The sequence below is a fragment of the Amaranthus tricolor genome, chromosome 4 (assembly GCF_026212465.1).
Source record: "Amaranthus tricolor cultivar Red isolate AtriRed21 chromosome 4, ASM2621246v1, whole genome shotgun sequence".
Classification (NCBI taxonomy): Eukaryota; Viridiplantae; Streptophyta; class Magnoliopsida; order Caryophyllales; family Amaranthaceae; genus Amaranthus; species Amaranthus tricolor.
The window spans coordinates 25,933,465-25,950,826 of NC_080050.1; the positions used below are offsets into that span (position 1 = coordinate 25,933,465).

Genomic DNA, 17,362 nt, shown 5'->3' on the forward strand with positions numbered 1-17,362 from the left:
TACAACCAAGAGACAGCCAAACAAAATTCTGAAAAATGCTAGCAATTCAACACAAACTTTCTAGTTAGTATACAACAACATTTCATTACGCCAATGTCATATATGTAAGCAACATTATCCTTGTTAGTAATAAAACTAACAAAGAAGTTGTTAGTACGCAATGAAAATAAACAAAATAAAATTTTAAAAAAAAAAATTCCTGTCAAAACTGCAGCAAGTCCATTACCTTCAGATTTGATTTATAAAATTTCTGTCAACAGCCATATGCAGCAAATTTCTTTACAATCATAACACTTTCTTCGCATCATCTAAAGAACAGGAAATCAGAATCTCAATATACACGAGCTGTTAAATACCACAAAATCAGGCAAAACCGGCTTGCCAAAATTTTCTGCACATTCTGGAATGCGCGACTATCCCTGGTATAACCAAATCCATTGAGTCGTTCATAAAACTGCATGGAAAGGCGATAAGGTTTTTTCTTCTCATGCATATCAGACCTGAAAAACATTATACTCGTTCAAATTCCAGAGAAAGCTCCATGGACAATAGTCTTTAAAACTTGTGCAATAACTGTCAGAATTCAGAATTAGCATGTTGTAGCTATATTATTCAAAGGTAAAAGCTAACGGAAGCCCCTGAGCGTTCATTAAGAAAGTACCTCTTAATTCTATTTCATGAAAAACTGCCGATTTGTATGTAAAACTAATCAGCATCGACAGCAAAGTCAAAAGAACTTTTTTGGTGGGAGAAGAGAGGGGTCGGACACAAAACACGGATAGCGCTTTCAATTAAGGATTCTGCGACCTGATAACATTTCTCCGAATTTGACAAGGCTACTTGTGTTGGCAGTTCGAGTCGAAAACCGGGAAAAAGTTGTAAAATTAGATATGCAGTTGACGAACACTTATTTTATGATTGAGTCTCATTTTCCCTAAGTAATTAAAAGCAACAAAAATACTTTTTTGGGTTCATTTTCTTTATAATTTCTTCCATCTTTATTTTCTTATTCTTTTCAGAAATTTTCTATTCTCTTCCACCAACTCCATCAAGATGTCTTAAATCGCTCCCCTTTGCCATCCATTGAACAAGTCATCAAAATACTCCTTCCAATATATTCTTGATGGCTTCATCTTTAACAAAATTGCTTTGTTGAAAGGAAGAAAGACAACCCATACAGAATTGAAGGTCAAGGTCCAACATACTATGGCATATTCTTAGTCTTTTACTCATTACTTAACTTTCGGCCTCCAGAAATAGAAACCCCATATCTATGGTATTGAATTCATCATCACAAAATTCCATAAATGTTCCGAACAATCTTTAAGGTACTGTTTTCAATTTCAAACTTATTTTCAAACTCTACAAAGTATGATTTCATAAATTGTGACTATGTCTAAGGTTTGTCAAATACGCAAACACCGTAAGTCCATAGTCTACTAGCATAATCAATGACCAAAAACAAGTGAGCATAAACTAAAACTAACCTCCATCATTTCCTTGTTTTATCAAGTACTTCAATGTATCTCTTTGGAACTCCATACTGATCAATTAAATATTTTGCAAGATGATCGATCACACCACCCTGAACCAGAACTTCGTGTCCCTTCTTACCTGAAAATTAAAGATATTAAACAATAGTAGTATCAAGAGCTAAAGTAAGTAAAAGAGAAAGAGATATACTAAATAGAAAGAACCTACTTATGCTCCCTAAGAGGAAGCAAAACACAATCTCAAGTTGGAAGGTCAAGGATTAATTTTTTTACAAGAAAGAATGATTAGGATGGGAGAAGTAAAACAAACAAGTACAGTAACTTGGGAATTCACGGTTTACCTGCCCAAGGATTACTTTCCACTAAGGCCCAATCAACCCCCCGCCACCCCCCCAAATGTTCAATAATAGGAAAAAGTTTCATTAGCGAGAAGGTGTCACAAAGGCGGTCACACTGTTCCCCCCCCCCTGCCAAGTGTTCAATAATAGGAAAAAGTTTCATTAGCGAGAAGGTGTCACAAAGGCGGTCACACTATTCACAAAAGAACCAATGGAATAATGCCTTATAAGATATCCAAATATGTTCCTTTGCTCATAAGTCATTGACATCTATGGAAAGGGGGGAAAAGAACCACATGCAAACTCTATGTCATACGACAGTAAGACAGAGAATCAAGACCATAGATCCCTCTTCCCAGAAATCTTTTAAGATTTCAATTGATAACGTCAAAACAAAAAGATGTCAACAGTCTACAACTGAAAATTCAACAGCACCACCTACACATCTAGACTCACTTAAAATATCGAGAACCACCGCCCACCAAGGATCCAACAGCTATTCAGAGTAAGGACCTAAAAACACAATCACAATTAAAGACAAGGTACCAGGTAATTCAGCCACTGTGGTACTGCATGCAAACTTCTTTTGCAGTTCTGATGCCAATGATTCAGCATCCAGCAAGAATATTTCAAAACCAGAGAGCCTCGTCATTTTCTTGTTCCCTTGTCGTCTCTCTGTCATGATGTGAATTGGTTTTACAGCCCCCTTCCTAATCACAGAGTCGGACCCTCTAGTCACTTTGTGATGAGCTTGCATTCGACTTAGAAAAGTTGTTCCTAGATCCTTTTTATGAATTTCTGTTGGGTAAGCTGATCCCTTTTTAATAGCTCCCTTGAACAAAGCATCACATAGCGCAGCATCTAATGTCACTACTGCCTTGTTAGTAGGTTTTACAAGATTCTCTTTCTCAACATACGCAAATGCAACATTAGTGGCTTCCAATGCAGAGAAATATCCTCCAGTATCTGCTCCAACAGCAGAAAATATAGAGTTGACGTGAATGCTTGGCTTATAAATCTCTTCTATTTCCAAGATATTTTGTGAGTGAGAGTCAGATGCCGCCTGGTCACTGTTTTGTTCAATCTTATCTGGTTGTCTTTTTTCAGGCTTGAAGGATGTGTAATCTACATGACTCCGATTGACAGAATATAGTACTACTTCCTTTTTATGTTTATCCTCTTTTACTGATATCTGTACATCACACAATAACAACAACAATAATAATAATAATAATCACAACAACAATGATAATAATAATAATAATAACAACAACAGCAACAACAATAACAATATTAAGCAAACGATGAAACAACTCACGAGCCTGTACAAAAAATTAACATAACTGCAAACAAGTAAATCTTGAAGCTACATGCCAAATCAGATGCAAGAAAAACAAAATAGGTCAAGTCTTCAAACAACAGCAGAATGTAAGACAGAAAACTCCATAATCGGAGCTTAGGATGACCTGTCCAAGTCTAGCTTGATCCATCTGATAACTTGATAAAAACACTCTTGAAGCAATTATTATCATACTTCATTCCAATCAGCCACTCAGTTACCCTCAAATTCCACGAATTCAATGGAAATCATCAATAGTATAAATCTTCTAGCTTCTTGACTCTGATAACAAGGCCAACCCTAATGCAAACAGTTAACAAAACTACATCACTGGACGCGTCCAAATATGCAAGGGAAGACAATGCACGCTGACGCCACTACTGTAAATCTACAAGCATACTGATACCTGAAGAAAAGATTATTGAGTGTCAAAAGAACATCTGATCCAAATCCAATTTCCAACATATGACATTTCAATTGAGAGATATTGGGCCATAGGAAGGGAAGGCAAATGAAGGTTCTATACACCAATGTCTGGCTTTTATTTGCTATAGATGGTAGAATGGAACAATTGGTGATACTGGAAGGTTGCGAAAAAATGAATCCAAAATTTAAGAATGTACAAGAAGACTTTTCAACCTAGTATCAGAAGACCTGACAAAAGGAATCAAAGCGGGTACAACCCAAACTGACCTAACATAATCCAAAGATTACACAAGCCAAAAAGAGCTAGCTTTGTAATAATGAGACATCTTTTTGATTTGAATAATAAGGAATAGTCCTTGGGGTTAGGAGCAGACTCGAATTGCTCAATACTGTGTGTTTATTATTTGTTCTGGGTTACTGTTCTCGGCCAGTTCATTTCAATGGTATCAGAGCCGTACGATTACGGTGATTGGAACTCGTCGCCGACGACGTAAGTTCAAAAAATACTCAAGTTGATCTTGAAGCGTTTTTTGAGGATTTTGGGGCTGATATTTCACCCGTAGAAATGTTAAAAGGGGTTGTGAAATTTATGAAAATCGAGGACAAGGAATTTGTGATGACAATTTTGATGCAGAATTATCGACACATGAATGTAGTCACAAAGGATTTTCACTCCTCATCCTCCATCAAGAAATGACGGGTGAATTGATGGTAATTGTATACTATGAAGAAAAAAAAAGAAGATGAACAAGAAGAGGTTGTAAAAGTGAAAGATCAAGGATATAAGGTTAAAGAGCTGGAAAAATGTGAGGATCAACTAACAGGTCCAGATGAGAATCCGATGAACCAAGAAGAAGATCAAAGAGTGCCGAAGAAGATGAAGAGAAGGTTGAGCAGAATTGGTAAGGCTACATTATGGAAAAATAAAGAAAAAGACAGAAAAAGAAAGACGAAATTTATTTGGGAAAAGAAAATAAAGAAGAAAAAGGGAAACAGAAAAAGAAGGGAGAAGATAAAGAAGGTGCGAAACAGAAAAACAAAGAAAGAAAGCGTATTGCCACGTGTGGAGGCATGTGTGGTGACACATTGGGCGGCGCGTGTGGAGGCGCATGGAGAAGGCCAGGAAGAAGTGCGAGGAAATGCGGACCTATGAAGAGACGAAGAAAGAGGAAGAGGACTTTGGATGTTCATGTTGAAGATGGTATGTCACCTGAGTTTGGGTTTGACGGTGATATGGCATATATGCACGGGAAATGGGGGGTGAAGATTGTCGAACCAAGTAGTGGCCCTGGGAAGACGGGGACGGCGATGAATGGTGTGGTAGGGCGCGAAAATTCGGTGAGCAAGGGCAAGCAAAATTAGGGTTTGGGAGAAAAAGAATTGAGAAGAAAGGGGAGGAATGGAGGCGGTTCTTGGGCGGGACGTAAGGCCGCTGAAAAATTTTGAGCGATGGACGGAGTAGTGGTCGACAATGGGAAAGTTCACAAAGACCAAATGGAGTAGAGCAGAGAGAAAATTGCGCAAGAAAAGGAAGGAGAGAAGCAGACATCAATGGGGGCGACTCACAGGCAAGAGGTGCAGCAACGCCGGAAAAATCTGGTGACTGACGGGCCGGCGGCAGGAAGAGGATAGATAGGGAAAGGGGGTTTGCAAACGATGGAGGACATGACTAGGAAAGAACCGCTGTATACTTAGGGTTGTTTGGCTTTAAGGGTAGAAAGTGGCAAGTGAAAAAAGAACTAAAAATTCAGCTGGAAAGTGAACTCTTTTATTTGAGGGTGGACCGAGTCATTCTAAGCCCAAGAATTTTTGAGGCTTTTAGCCCTTTCCAAATTATTCCACTCTATTTTTCAGTTTTGACTCTTTTATTTCTCAAGTTCACACACCAATTTTTGTGAACCATTTCCCGAATGAATTTTCCAATAACCATCCCAAGTCAGCAAATTTCGCGACATATTTTTCTCAACCATTTATCCTCATTCTTGTTGCTAACGGTGGAAGGCCCAATTAATTTTTCCACCTTGAAGGCAAGGTTGAACTTCCAGGCAGTCGGTAATGTGATAAATTGGGTCAAAGCGTCCAAGAGAATTATTGACATTTTACTATTAGATACTCTTTCTATTTTGTAAGTTAGGATTAGTTGTTGTTTTTAGTATCCTTGGTCGGTTCATTGCAGGGCGCCACTATCCCCAAGCAACGGATGGTCCCACAAGTTGTAACTTGGGAGTCCACTTGCTCCTAGTCAAGGGAATTGAGCCGCAAGTCATACAATGATGCCCATAGAACCTCAAAAACTAAAAAAAGGTGGTTGGGACATCAAAAGCAAGAGAAATAGTAAGGCCACTCATCGCAAAGAGCATATACAAGTCACCATCATCAACAGCGTTTAGGTATGGGTATGTAAAAGGGTGGTGGATGAGACACTTATCGAAGTAAACCAACTGCAAGACTAACAAGCAAAACCAACCAACTACAAGAGTGACAAGCAAAACCAACAAGCAAGAAAAAGATTGACAAATATGTACACTATGAAAAGTGTACCCTCCCCCAAGCAAGACTAAGCATCATCCCAAATGCTTTGTCCCTTAGAAAAAAGGTACAAGGAAATTCTCTCTATAATCTCCCAAATAGATGTTGGGATCATCATTGTCCCAACACCTGTGAGCTCCTCTCACATCAGAAGAGTCCCCTTCTCCATTATGCACTTCAAAACTCCCTTGGCCAAAATAGTTCTGTATGGGGTAGTGCGATGTAGTACCCTATGGAAAAGTGTCATAGAAAAGGCTAGATTCAGTGTAATTATACACGGGAGGTGGAGTTGGTGCATTGAACCACGTGGGGTGGAGGCCTCCCGAGGGAATATATCCACGGGCATAGTATTTTGCATAATTGGGTCGGAGGGCTCTAGAGGTATCCTCAAAGTCTTGCATTTGCCTTTGTTTAATGGTATCAAACCGTTGATTCATATTGAGGGTCAATTAGCAAAAGGCATCTTCCATATTGAAGGGTGGGGGTGGGGGTGGGGGTGGGGGTTGGTCTTGGTCATAGAATTGTTCTAAGCGTTGATGTGATGTTGCGGAAGGCCAAGTTCGGGTAGACGTTTTGGGGGATGCGGTAGTTGGTGGCGGAGTCATTGAGTGGTGGTAGAATGCAACAGGAAGGAGGAAATTAGGAAGGCCCTCGGTTAACCCATCAACATGAGTAGTATAATCCAACATCCATTTTTTCTTCACCGTGTGTGGGATATTAATTATGCAATCAAACTTTCTGAGGTTGGTAATGTGGGGCTCCACAAATCCAGCCACGCTAACCGCAATGCGTGTTATAATACCCCCCGATGTTTAGGGCTTGGAAGACTCCAAAACTATTGATAATATCCTTGAAAGATTCTATTAGAGATTTGGTTAGGTTGATACGGTAGGCTAGCACCCTAGACCTAAGAGCACCGGTTAAGATGTACATATCTTTAGATGTTACCTTGTTTGCCTTGTCATAAAACAGAACCAAATGATTATGGAAGGATGATGTTTAGCATTCATCTTCATATCTCTAAAATTCCTAGCATGAGTACTTATGAGCAACCGAAACAAAATAAGCATGATAGCATTGGTTTAAGTCTAGGATGCCCATATTTTCACTTCCTATAATGTTAGCTAATTGGTCATCCCTCAGTGACTAATCCTTATTTCTAATCCTAAAATGCAGCACTTTTGAATCATTATCATCATTAGACAAAATATAACTCAAACATTCAAGGGTGAGTTCTATATATGAGCCATGAAACATGGTAAAAAGAGAACTCATCCCACGAGTAACAAAGAGATCATGTGTCTACTGCCATATCCCTAACGGCCCGTTTAGTTAGTGGTATTAAATGGTAGTAAGGAATGATTTAAGAGTAAAATTTAATCAAAAGTTTTATATCTCTCCCACGCTAATGAAATTTTGATCACCAAAAAGTAAATTTCCATTACCATCTAATACGACCTCTCCCAATGGTAATGTATTAGAATAAATTTTGTGAAGAAAATGAAATCATTGAAGTTAGACAAACATGGCCATCAAGGTAGCCAAGATATTTTTCAACCAAAATTACACTAGTTTTTCATTCTCATTACCACCGTTTATTACCACCTACCAAATGAGCCGTAAATGCCTCAAACACTTTTCATTAATAAAACGAGTTGGAGGAGTTTTTTCGAGTTGTAGTTCATTTAATTGCATTCTTTGCATATCTGTCTTAGCAACAATATTTTTAAGAGCTTAGGGAATTAGAAGTTTAACTGGGTTTCTTTGTGCTTCTAAGAGGAGGTGAAATCTACCCAATTTCTAATAGTAAGTGGGTTAGCCCGGTCCAAGTAGTTCCAAAGAAAGGAAGCATGATGATTGCCCCCAATGACAAAGGTGAAAATGTGGCAATGAGAAGGGTCGCCAGGTGGAGAATATGTACTGATTATTGAAAGCTAAACAAGGCCACGGAAAAGACCATTTTCCATTGCCATTTATTGATTATGTGTTGGAGAGATTGGCAAGCATTCACATTTTTTTCTATCTTGATCGTTATTCAGGATTTTTCCAAAGCCTTATTCATCCCGAGGACCAAGAAATGACTACATTCACATGCCCCTATGGCACTTTTGCCTATAGAAGGACGCCTTTTGGTCTTTAAAAAAGCTCCTGCCACCTTTCAACGTTGTATGATGGCAATCTTTTCCCAATTTATTAAGAATATAATGGAGATTTTTATGCATGACTTCTCAGTTTATAGGTCATCTTTTGTGAGTTACCTAGCCAACCTCGAAATATCCATAGATACAAGGAAGTGAACTTGATTTTAAATTGGGAAAAGTGCCACTTTATGGTAAATAAAGGTGTAGTTTTGGGACAAGTTGCCTTCGAGTGGGCATCGAGGTAGACAAAGCTAAGATAGAATTAATAGAGCGATTACCACCCCCAAGGATGTCAAGAAGAGAACGACCACCCATCCTAGTGGAACAACCACCCGTTCTCTAATAAGCATGAATCAAAAAGTAGAACGACCACTCGTTCCCCTCAAGCCTGAACCACAAATTGAAGGATGCAATACAGAACATGGAACGACCACTCCTTCCCTTCACAGCATCAACAACAAGAAGGCGGAAGAATCCAGAGTGTGGAACGATCGATCGTTCCCATCAAAACGATTGGTCGTTTTCTTTTAAAAGTTGGTCTTTTTGGTTTGTTTCAGCTTGGTTGCTTCCTTGACGACCCTATTTACTTTTTGACAGGATTATTCCCCTAATTTGGAAGACACAGGTTACATCATTTGAGCAACACTAAATAAAGGAATTATTTTGTAATATGAGAATACACTCACTTACTCTAGCCTAATTTGGAAGAATCATCTTATGCTCTTAGTTTATCTTATCATTGTTCTTGAACACTAGCTTTTATTTTTGCAAATCAATAATTGAAAATCACAAAAATACTTAAATCAAAGTTTATTCTAGTTATAGTCCACTCAATCTTTTAGTTTATTGCAAGTTGAGGCTTTTCTTCTTCCTCAACCTCCATTGTTGAAGGTTTGAGCTAATCATTTTCTGGGTTTTACATCTTTGTTCTCCAATTGTTCTCATCTTTTGTAGGTATCTTCTAATACTTCTCTCTAGTGATTACTGATACTCTGATAGTTTATTATTGTTTTTATGCTTATTTGTGGTTTTCACCATTGTTGCTCAATAGCTTTATTATTTGTGTTCTTGTGTTTGTTGATCATTTATATCTTATTATATTATCCATTATGATGTTTTAAGCAATAGAATTAAGTAGTGAGTATTCTTCTTAGGTTGGGGTTAACTTAACCCTTGTGATGAGTTGATGATGATGAAAATCTAGTTGATTTTGGGTTGATTAAAGGCTTAGATAGGGGGTTATTCTGCCCATTGGCTAAAGTTTGTTATGGTTGCTTCCAATATACCAACGTGGGTTGGATTTTGAGTAATCTAGTCTTTGATCAATGGATAGAATTGGATGTATGGGATCAATAAGGATTGAACCTTGCATCCACCCTCCAACCTAAGGGTTTTATCCTCTACCTACGAGAATAGGGAAGGAGGCAACCCCAAGCCCTATCAAGGATCGGATTGTTCCCCTTAGTGCGATTCGCTACCCTTTAATGACCCTTAAGAAGCCAGTGTATCACCATTGAATAGTCATCATGAATGAGTTAACCGTGTCCTTTTTTAATCATTGATTGTTAACTCTTCTTTTTGTAAACCTTATTGTTATTGTATTGAACAACCTTCTTTTTATCTGACTAATACGCATAACCTTGTTTCCTCATGAACACTACCCGGTAGTGCAACGATTCGTGCACTTGTGGTAATTCCATTAAGAGATAAATTTTTAGTCAATACTTATCAAGGACAACAGTAAGGGAAAAATATATGATATATTTTGAGACCTTTGCATTCAAGTTATCATAATTAATAAGGGTCTATAGCATATGTACATCTACTAAGAAGCATATTTTCTCACATATCGCTCCAATATTTGCAGTTAAGATCAGTTGAAAACAATTTCTTCACTACAAGGGTTACATCAAATCCCCTCCAAAGGGAGTCACTTTGAACACCATGTTGTTGTATCGGTACAATATTGCTGTAAACTATTCTTTAATATCTTCAACTAATAGCATTTTCACTCGGAAGTATAATAAAGTATCCCTATATGAAATTTGGTGAAAAAAAATTCATAAAATATCCTATACGAAATGTCGTGAAAATAAGATATTCTATTTAGTAAAATTTTTATCACGGTAAAGGATTTTGCTCTCAAGGTTACTTAAAGTTGTGGTAGGGCTTTGGATTCACTTGGAAATCTAGAATGGAGTCTTAAATAAATCATAAATGATTTTCATTAAATTCTCTTTATAATTACATTGTATTACTCCCTCCATTCCCTATTGATGTTCCCTTAAAAAATGTTCATAGGAATTAAGAAAAATTGAATCTTTTAGATGGTGAATATATTATTTTTTGATTAATAAAATTCATGGAGAAAATTTGAGACCATAAGCATTAGTAAAATTATTAAAATAAAGTTAGTGGAAAAGACATAGAGACCATAAATTATTTAAAAAAATCTTTAAATAAAGTTAGTGGGAAACATGTGGGGACCATAAGCAAAATAATAATGTTACAATGAAGTTATTAGAAGATATGTGGCAGGTTGGCAGCCTTACGCATTAATAAAATATTAAAATTACGATGAAGAAGAAGGTTAATTATGTCCAAAATTTGCGATATAAAAGATTCTTTAAGGGAACAACAAACGAAACTGCCCAAAATGACAAATAGGAACATCATTAAGGAACAAGGAACTGATGGAGTATTTTTTACTACAAGGATGTCTTAATACTTGCTTTTGCATTCTTATATAACAAGTCATCAAGGAACTCCCGACCATAAATATACCGTCCAAAGACAACACACTGAAAGACAGTTTAAAAGGAATTCAAAGTAGCAAATAATATATATGCAAATCATTGACAATAAATAAGCGATGGGGTGAAGATCTCAATATTACCAATCCATTAGATGCTTTGGACTGCAACCATTTTGACAACTTTTTGAAAGATGACTTCTTAATATCAAGAGTTACGCCAGATGGTCTACATGGTAAAACATGATTTGACCTATCATAAGAAAGAGCATTTATTATAAGACCGGTACAATATAGTTTTCGATGAATGCATGTACAGAGTAAAAGGTCATAGGTGAAACAAGGATAATTTTACACAAATTGCCAATAGTCTAGTCGTAGAACTACTATTAAATCCAAACAGGCTTCGCATAAAAAGTGGAGAATTTAACAAAATAACAGAAGATAGATTAAACACCTTGTTGAACCAACATGCATATTGCGCAAATGATTGGACATCGATGTAAAATTAATATAATTTATCTCACCATAAAGTACTTCCTGGCATTGGAAGATCTCTATCCTTCACCATTGTATGCAAAGCTTGAAGAAGACACTTATCTAAAAGCACGTCTACATCTTCTACTGACAAGGACGGTTGATCCTCACTACGCAATTCATCATTCTCCACAACTTTCAGGCCATCCAACTCCGATACAATTTGTTCAGGATTGTCATTTTTATTATCAAGGTGAAAAGATGAAGAAGGATCATGTTCTGAGCAAGTAATATCCATAGTAGTTGGGTCAACTTTCTCTTCATTGTCATTTGTTTTATCAATACAATCATCGCCTTCGCATGAATGAGAAGCCATGGAAGCTAAGAAAGATGGATCAGGGTACACCACATCTTCTAAAAATCCATTGTTAGGCACAAAACGACCTTCAACGGATTCCCTGAAAAAACGATCCCAACAATCAGGAAACAATACACTTTAGTTACTATATTAAACAACACCTAGATTCCTCTACACTTACCATAGTGAATCACGATAATAGTGTGTTATTCTCAAAGCCTTTCCACGTAAGCCAGCTTTCATTGCCTCGGAGCTACTCATAGTAGTTGAGCCAACCTAAACAAACACGATATTAAAAGAAAAAAGCTCTAGGGACACTTCAATGAGCACTCAAAAATATTCAATAATATTCCATAATCTCAATTCATTCAACGACTCCCACCTAGGTAAGGTTTGGAGATCAAATATATACCCTTGTAATGACAAAGAGTTTGTTTTCAATTGACCCTTGATAACAAATATCATGCGCAACTTCACATTAATAGGAAGTGCACATGAATTAATGAGCCAATTTACTATAGTCCATTACACTCCAAAACCAAGAGACTATAAAATTGAAATGGATCCATTGAGAATATTATTGCATACTATATACAAATACTTTACTTTTGGATGCTTACAGCGATTGGAGCGGGATTTCCAGGAACCTTTACTGCCCATGGTTCCCCAGAAGCAAATGATGGAAGCCCTTCTGGTGGTATACTAATGCCGGGGAACATCAAGTCTGCCCCTCCAATCACAAACCGCGAAACCTCTCCCCCTTTTAGCATAAAAGCTGGCAAGAGCTCAGGGGCCTTCCAAAGAGCATAAACTGTCACAATAGTAAGCAAAGAGCAGAGTTTAGCAAACTAGCTCATTCAGGATGCATGTAAAAATAACATATATAATAATATAATAGCTCAGAGCGACAAAGAAGCAGAGACGAGCGTTTTGGTCAGACTAAGAAGACAAATAATGCCAAAACCTTAAACCAAACAATATGCGGTAGACCTTAAAGCACAAAAAATATAAATTACCTGTAGGGTATATATCTGATCCTCTTCCATCAGTATCAAAAAACATAGGGAAGCCACCTTCAACGCCATACACAAGCACACGATTTTGAAACTTAGCAATAGTAATATCCCCCTAAACATAGAGCAAATCCAATTAGTAAAAGTACAACAAACCGTCATGGGCAAAGAAATTCCCTCCAATAATGATGACAACTCCCACCGATTTGAAACAAAAAGATTGATTGCAATTGAAAGTTGGTTACAAACATAATGTGGAACAAGTTCACTTAATAGAAAAGCACATGAGTTAATAATTCATTTAATATAGTCAAATATAATTTAAAATCAAAGATCTATAAATATCAAGCCCCATCAATTTGGAACAAAAAATGAATCATGAATCTCTAGCCTTATCGAAATAAGGAACAAAAAGTGGATCATGCCACCTTCTAGCTTGGTGAGTTACTCCTCCCACGGTCAATTGCTTACAAAATCAAAGCTTACATGGGCAAGTAAGTATTTTGTATGCCTTCCTTATTCATAAGCAACCGAAATCCATTTTTGTATATCCATTACAACAACCTAAACCTGTTTGTTATACTCAACTACACAATTCTCTACACACAAAATTTCCCATAACCATTTACAACTACAATGACTACTAAAGGTGAGTGTAGAACATATATTTTGGAGCTCCATACATCAACTTAAGCTTTTAGCGAAATTAATCCGTTACAAATAGTAAGCTTTCTACTTTTGAGTTATAAACACTTACCTCCACTCAATAAAAGCATCAAATCTAATCAAATACTTTAAATCTTTAATACATAACTACATTTTGACAAAATTCAAATACCCCAATATCAAAAGGTGGAAAATCCAATTAGTGCAAGTTTGAGAGTTAGATGTGCACAACCTTAATTTGTTACCACAACTACTCCATGTTCTTCACTTTGTATGTCTCACAACTAAATTTGCCCATATATGTTTTTATAAATAACCCACATTCCTTTTAATTCTCATCCCCGTATTCAACTTATTTTTCAATTAAATTCATACATTTCTCCCACTTTTCCATGAAATACCACTTTATTCGTTTTCTTAATTTTTTCACCCATTGCGAAAGGGGCAATTTTCAATTTTCATAATAATTTGAAACAAAATAACCCTAAATCTTTCACGCCTACAGTACCGACGAAATCTATTAACTGATCGTAGGATAAGTTTTGAAAAAGAAAATGGTAACCTTGGGTGGGAGAAGGGTGTCAATATCAGCATCGGAAGCTCTAGGAAACTTATCTTTGACGCATCTTCTCAACTTTTTCTTATCAGCTCCTGATAATCTCTGTAAGGATTTTGCCTCGACGGCCTTCTTGAACATTTTTTAGTATCCCGGTGGTTCTGTACAGCACTGCGGCGTTTGTAAGAATTTAGTTGAGCCTCTTTTTTCTAACGTTGTCCTTTATTGCCCCATGTTTCTTCTAGGAGCTTCGCCCATTTTATATATGACCCAAATCTGTGTTCGAATGTCTTAAAATCGCGTTCAAATATTCACTTTTTAAAGGTAATTTTTTTTAATATTCTTTTAGTTTATTTTATTAAAGGGTGTTTAGGAAATTAGCTTATTAAGTAATTTTAGCTTATTTTAATATAAATAGAGGATTTGGTGGTCAATGCTAATGTTGGTGAATTAGCTGGTTGAAATAGCTTATAGATAGGAATAAGTTGTTAATCAACTGGTCAAATCAAATAATAAAATCAGCCACTAAATCAGCTATCAGTCATTTGCTAAACACTCTTTAAATTTCATACTTTTTAAAAAATGTTAATAAAAGCATTTCAAAAAGAATGTTAATAAACCATTAAATAAATTATTTGTCATTAGTCTTTTTAATCATGGTCGTCAATCCAGTATCCCGCACAATGACAGAATCCGGAAAAGAGGTAACAAACAGACCATACTCGTACAATTGTACTCTTCGAGGGAGAGGATAGGAAGAAAGCGCGCATACGATTAAACCCTCAATTAAAGAGAGCCCTGCAAATTGAGAGATTAGAAGGAAAATGATATATACAGCCCTTCGGGGAGTATATAAGATAGAATCTTGTATTTTATTTATGTAATTTAATATTACTTTTACTTTAGAAACATAAAAAATTTAATTATACTTTATTAGTTTACCATTTATTCTTTCTTGGAATGCTGAAAAATTATATAAAATATTGATTGTTTTTCAATTTCTAGATTATATTTTTTAGACAAGTTAACGTTTTTAATGACAAAAATAATTTGTTAATTCATATGTACAACCCTTAGGGTTGTAAATCATTTACTCTAATAAAAAAAACTATGAAAATAATTAATAATTTTAAATGTTAATTATTTTTTCTTTACGTGGTTATGCCCAAAACAATTATTTGTTGATAATCTTTTCCTTGACAGTCTTAACTTGATTAAAGTATTAGTTTTTTTCTTGAGGGTCTTAACTAGGTTAAATTCCACATTATCCGCAAATTGTTTTAAATTTAAATTTCCCTGCCTTATCCCTAAAAAAATAGATGTGGGCCAAATTATTGAATAATTTTAGGAGTTCATTAGAAGTTTCAACTTTTATATTATCAGATGTGGCATCATTTAACATTGAATCAGGTTATTTAAATATTACTCCAAAACAATACTATATATGTAACATTTTGGATTGAATCAATCCGATGACATATATATATATATATATATATATATATATATATATATATATATTCGGATTTCGGATATCCAACTTTTTTTATATTGGATCGAAACAGGGTTATAAGTTTCATAAACCATAAACCAAATATGCGAATTTCCAAATCCGAACTGACCCATAACCATTTTTCAACACCCTGGTTATCATTTATCACTTTAACAATTTACACTAGGGGTGTTTGGCACGAGAGATTTGACGGAGGGAATGGGACTTTGTCTCAAAATTAAGTCAAAGTCTTTGTTTGTTTAAAGGAAATGAGAATATGGAATGAGATTAAAATGAGAGAAAATCCTCAAGAAAATGTCTTAGGAGAGGGTAGGTATTTGAGTTGAGACTTTCATTTTTTTTTTCTTCCAAGTCTTTTTTATTTCCAAAGTCTCAACTTAAAAGCCTCATTTTAATATCTCTTAAGTCCTATTCCCTTGTGTCAAACACCCGCTTCGTGTTCAATTGACTTTTCACTAATATACACTTTTGACCGTCCACTTATATAATTATAAATCCCATACGTGAAGCCACATGGGGGGCTGGGGGAGGCCCGACCTCCCTTGCAGAAAACATGATTTTGTGTAATATTAGCTTTGGCCCCCCTTGCTAATATAACTCATAGTTTAAAGAATGTAAATTTATAACAAATGTTATTATAGTTTAATGGTTGAAGTAGCACATTTGAAATCTAAGGTTAAGCAATCTAATCATAATATAAACTATTTTTTTTATAGACTAATAAATTTATATTATAATGTCATTACTCTTTATCTTTCACATTTTTACATTCATCCTTTTTAATGTGTGTTTTTATTTTTGCTATCTTAATTTTGATAATTTTTTTTTGAGACTTACGAGGCAAATATATGGAGTCAAAAGTACTCTTAGTTTTTTTTAAAGGATAATTATTGAAAAGTTTCAACTCCATTTGTTAAATATAATGTTTGCAATGATTCATATTCATTTCAGTATATATAATTTTAAAATTTCTATATTTTAACTAGTTTTAATTAGAGGTATTCATTCGGGTCATCTGGTTGATTTCGGCTTAGGTGTTCGGTCGGTTTGAAATCGGATTTTGTGTCCACATTGTTTTTACATAATTGTAAATCATTTTTGAAGTTTAGTCAAATAGAATCAGTTACGATTTTGGATCATCATATTTATTTTAAACACCTCTAAATTTTATACGATAAATAATTTGTTAATATATTGACAATTTCACCTCTCTAATTAAAAATAATAGCTTCGCCGCTGATGAATCCCCTTTAACCTAGAAGGCAATGAATTAGGGGTGTCAAACAGGTCGGGTTGGGTCGTTTTCAGGTTCGGGTCATATATAAATGGGTCAATAGACCCTTGACCTGAACCTGACCCATTTAATTAAATAGGTCAAAAATTGAAACCCCGACCTGATCTGTTGCAGGTCGGGTCAACCTGCTAATGACCCATTTAACCTGCATTTTTTTTTCAGGTCATTGAACCCATATATTTCAGGTCATTTGACCCATTTGACCAAAAAATTACAATATTACAAAATTACAATATAAAAACTAATTTATGGCTAACACTGTAAAGCATTACAAGCTTCATCCATTAATGGAACACAGTATAACATACTTTCATCCATTAATGGAGTTGAAAATCGAACACAATACAAGCTTGAATTGAAGATCAGGAAGATTGAACTGAAAAATCTGAAAAATCGAACACAATCCAAATCAGAAAAAATCGATAAAAAAAAAAAAATCAGAAAAATGGGAAACAAAGAAATAAATC

General features: G+C 35.6%; 1 protein-coding gene across 1 annotated transcript; it reads right to left on the bottom strand.

Moving 5' to 3' along the window:
- Positions 1–14,369, bottom strand: LOC130810608 (uncharacterized). The gene is made up of 9 exons (XM_057676736.1): positions 14,095–14,369; positions 12,870–12,981; positions 12,474–12,664; positions 12,035–12,129; positions 11,546–11,953; positions 11,163–11,271; positions 2,378–3,023; positions 1,488–1,614; positions 1–500 (listed from the first exon to the last, which is right to left on the bottom strand). The coding sequence occupies exons 1-8, from the start codon at positions 14,227–14,229 to the stop codon at positions 1,493–1,495; spliced, it is 1,818 nt and encodes a 605-aa protein (XP_057532719.1). The 5' UTR covers positions 14,230–14,369; the 3' UTR covers positions 1–500; positions 1,488–1,492.
- Between the last annotated feature and the right edge of the window lie 2,993 nt (positions 14,370–17,362).

Coding starts and splice junctions, on each gene's coding strand:
- LOC130810608 (XM_057676736.1), bottom strand. CDS start 14,229: ATGTTCAAGAAGGCCGTCGAGGCAAAATCCTTACAGAGATTATCAGGA. Junction 12,982..14,094: donor ACACCCTTCTCCCACCCAAG/GTTACCATTTTC, acceptor CTCTATGTTTAG/GGGGATATTACTATTGCTAA. Junction 3,024..11,162: donor CCAAAGCATCTAATGGATTG/GTAATATTGAGA, acceptor TGTGATGTACAG/ATATCAGTAAAAGAGGATAA.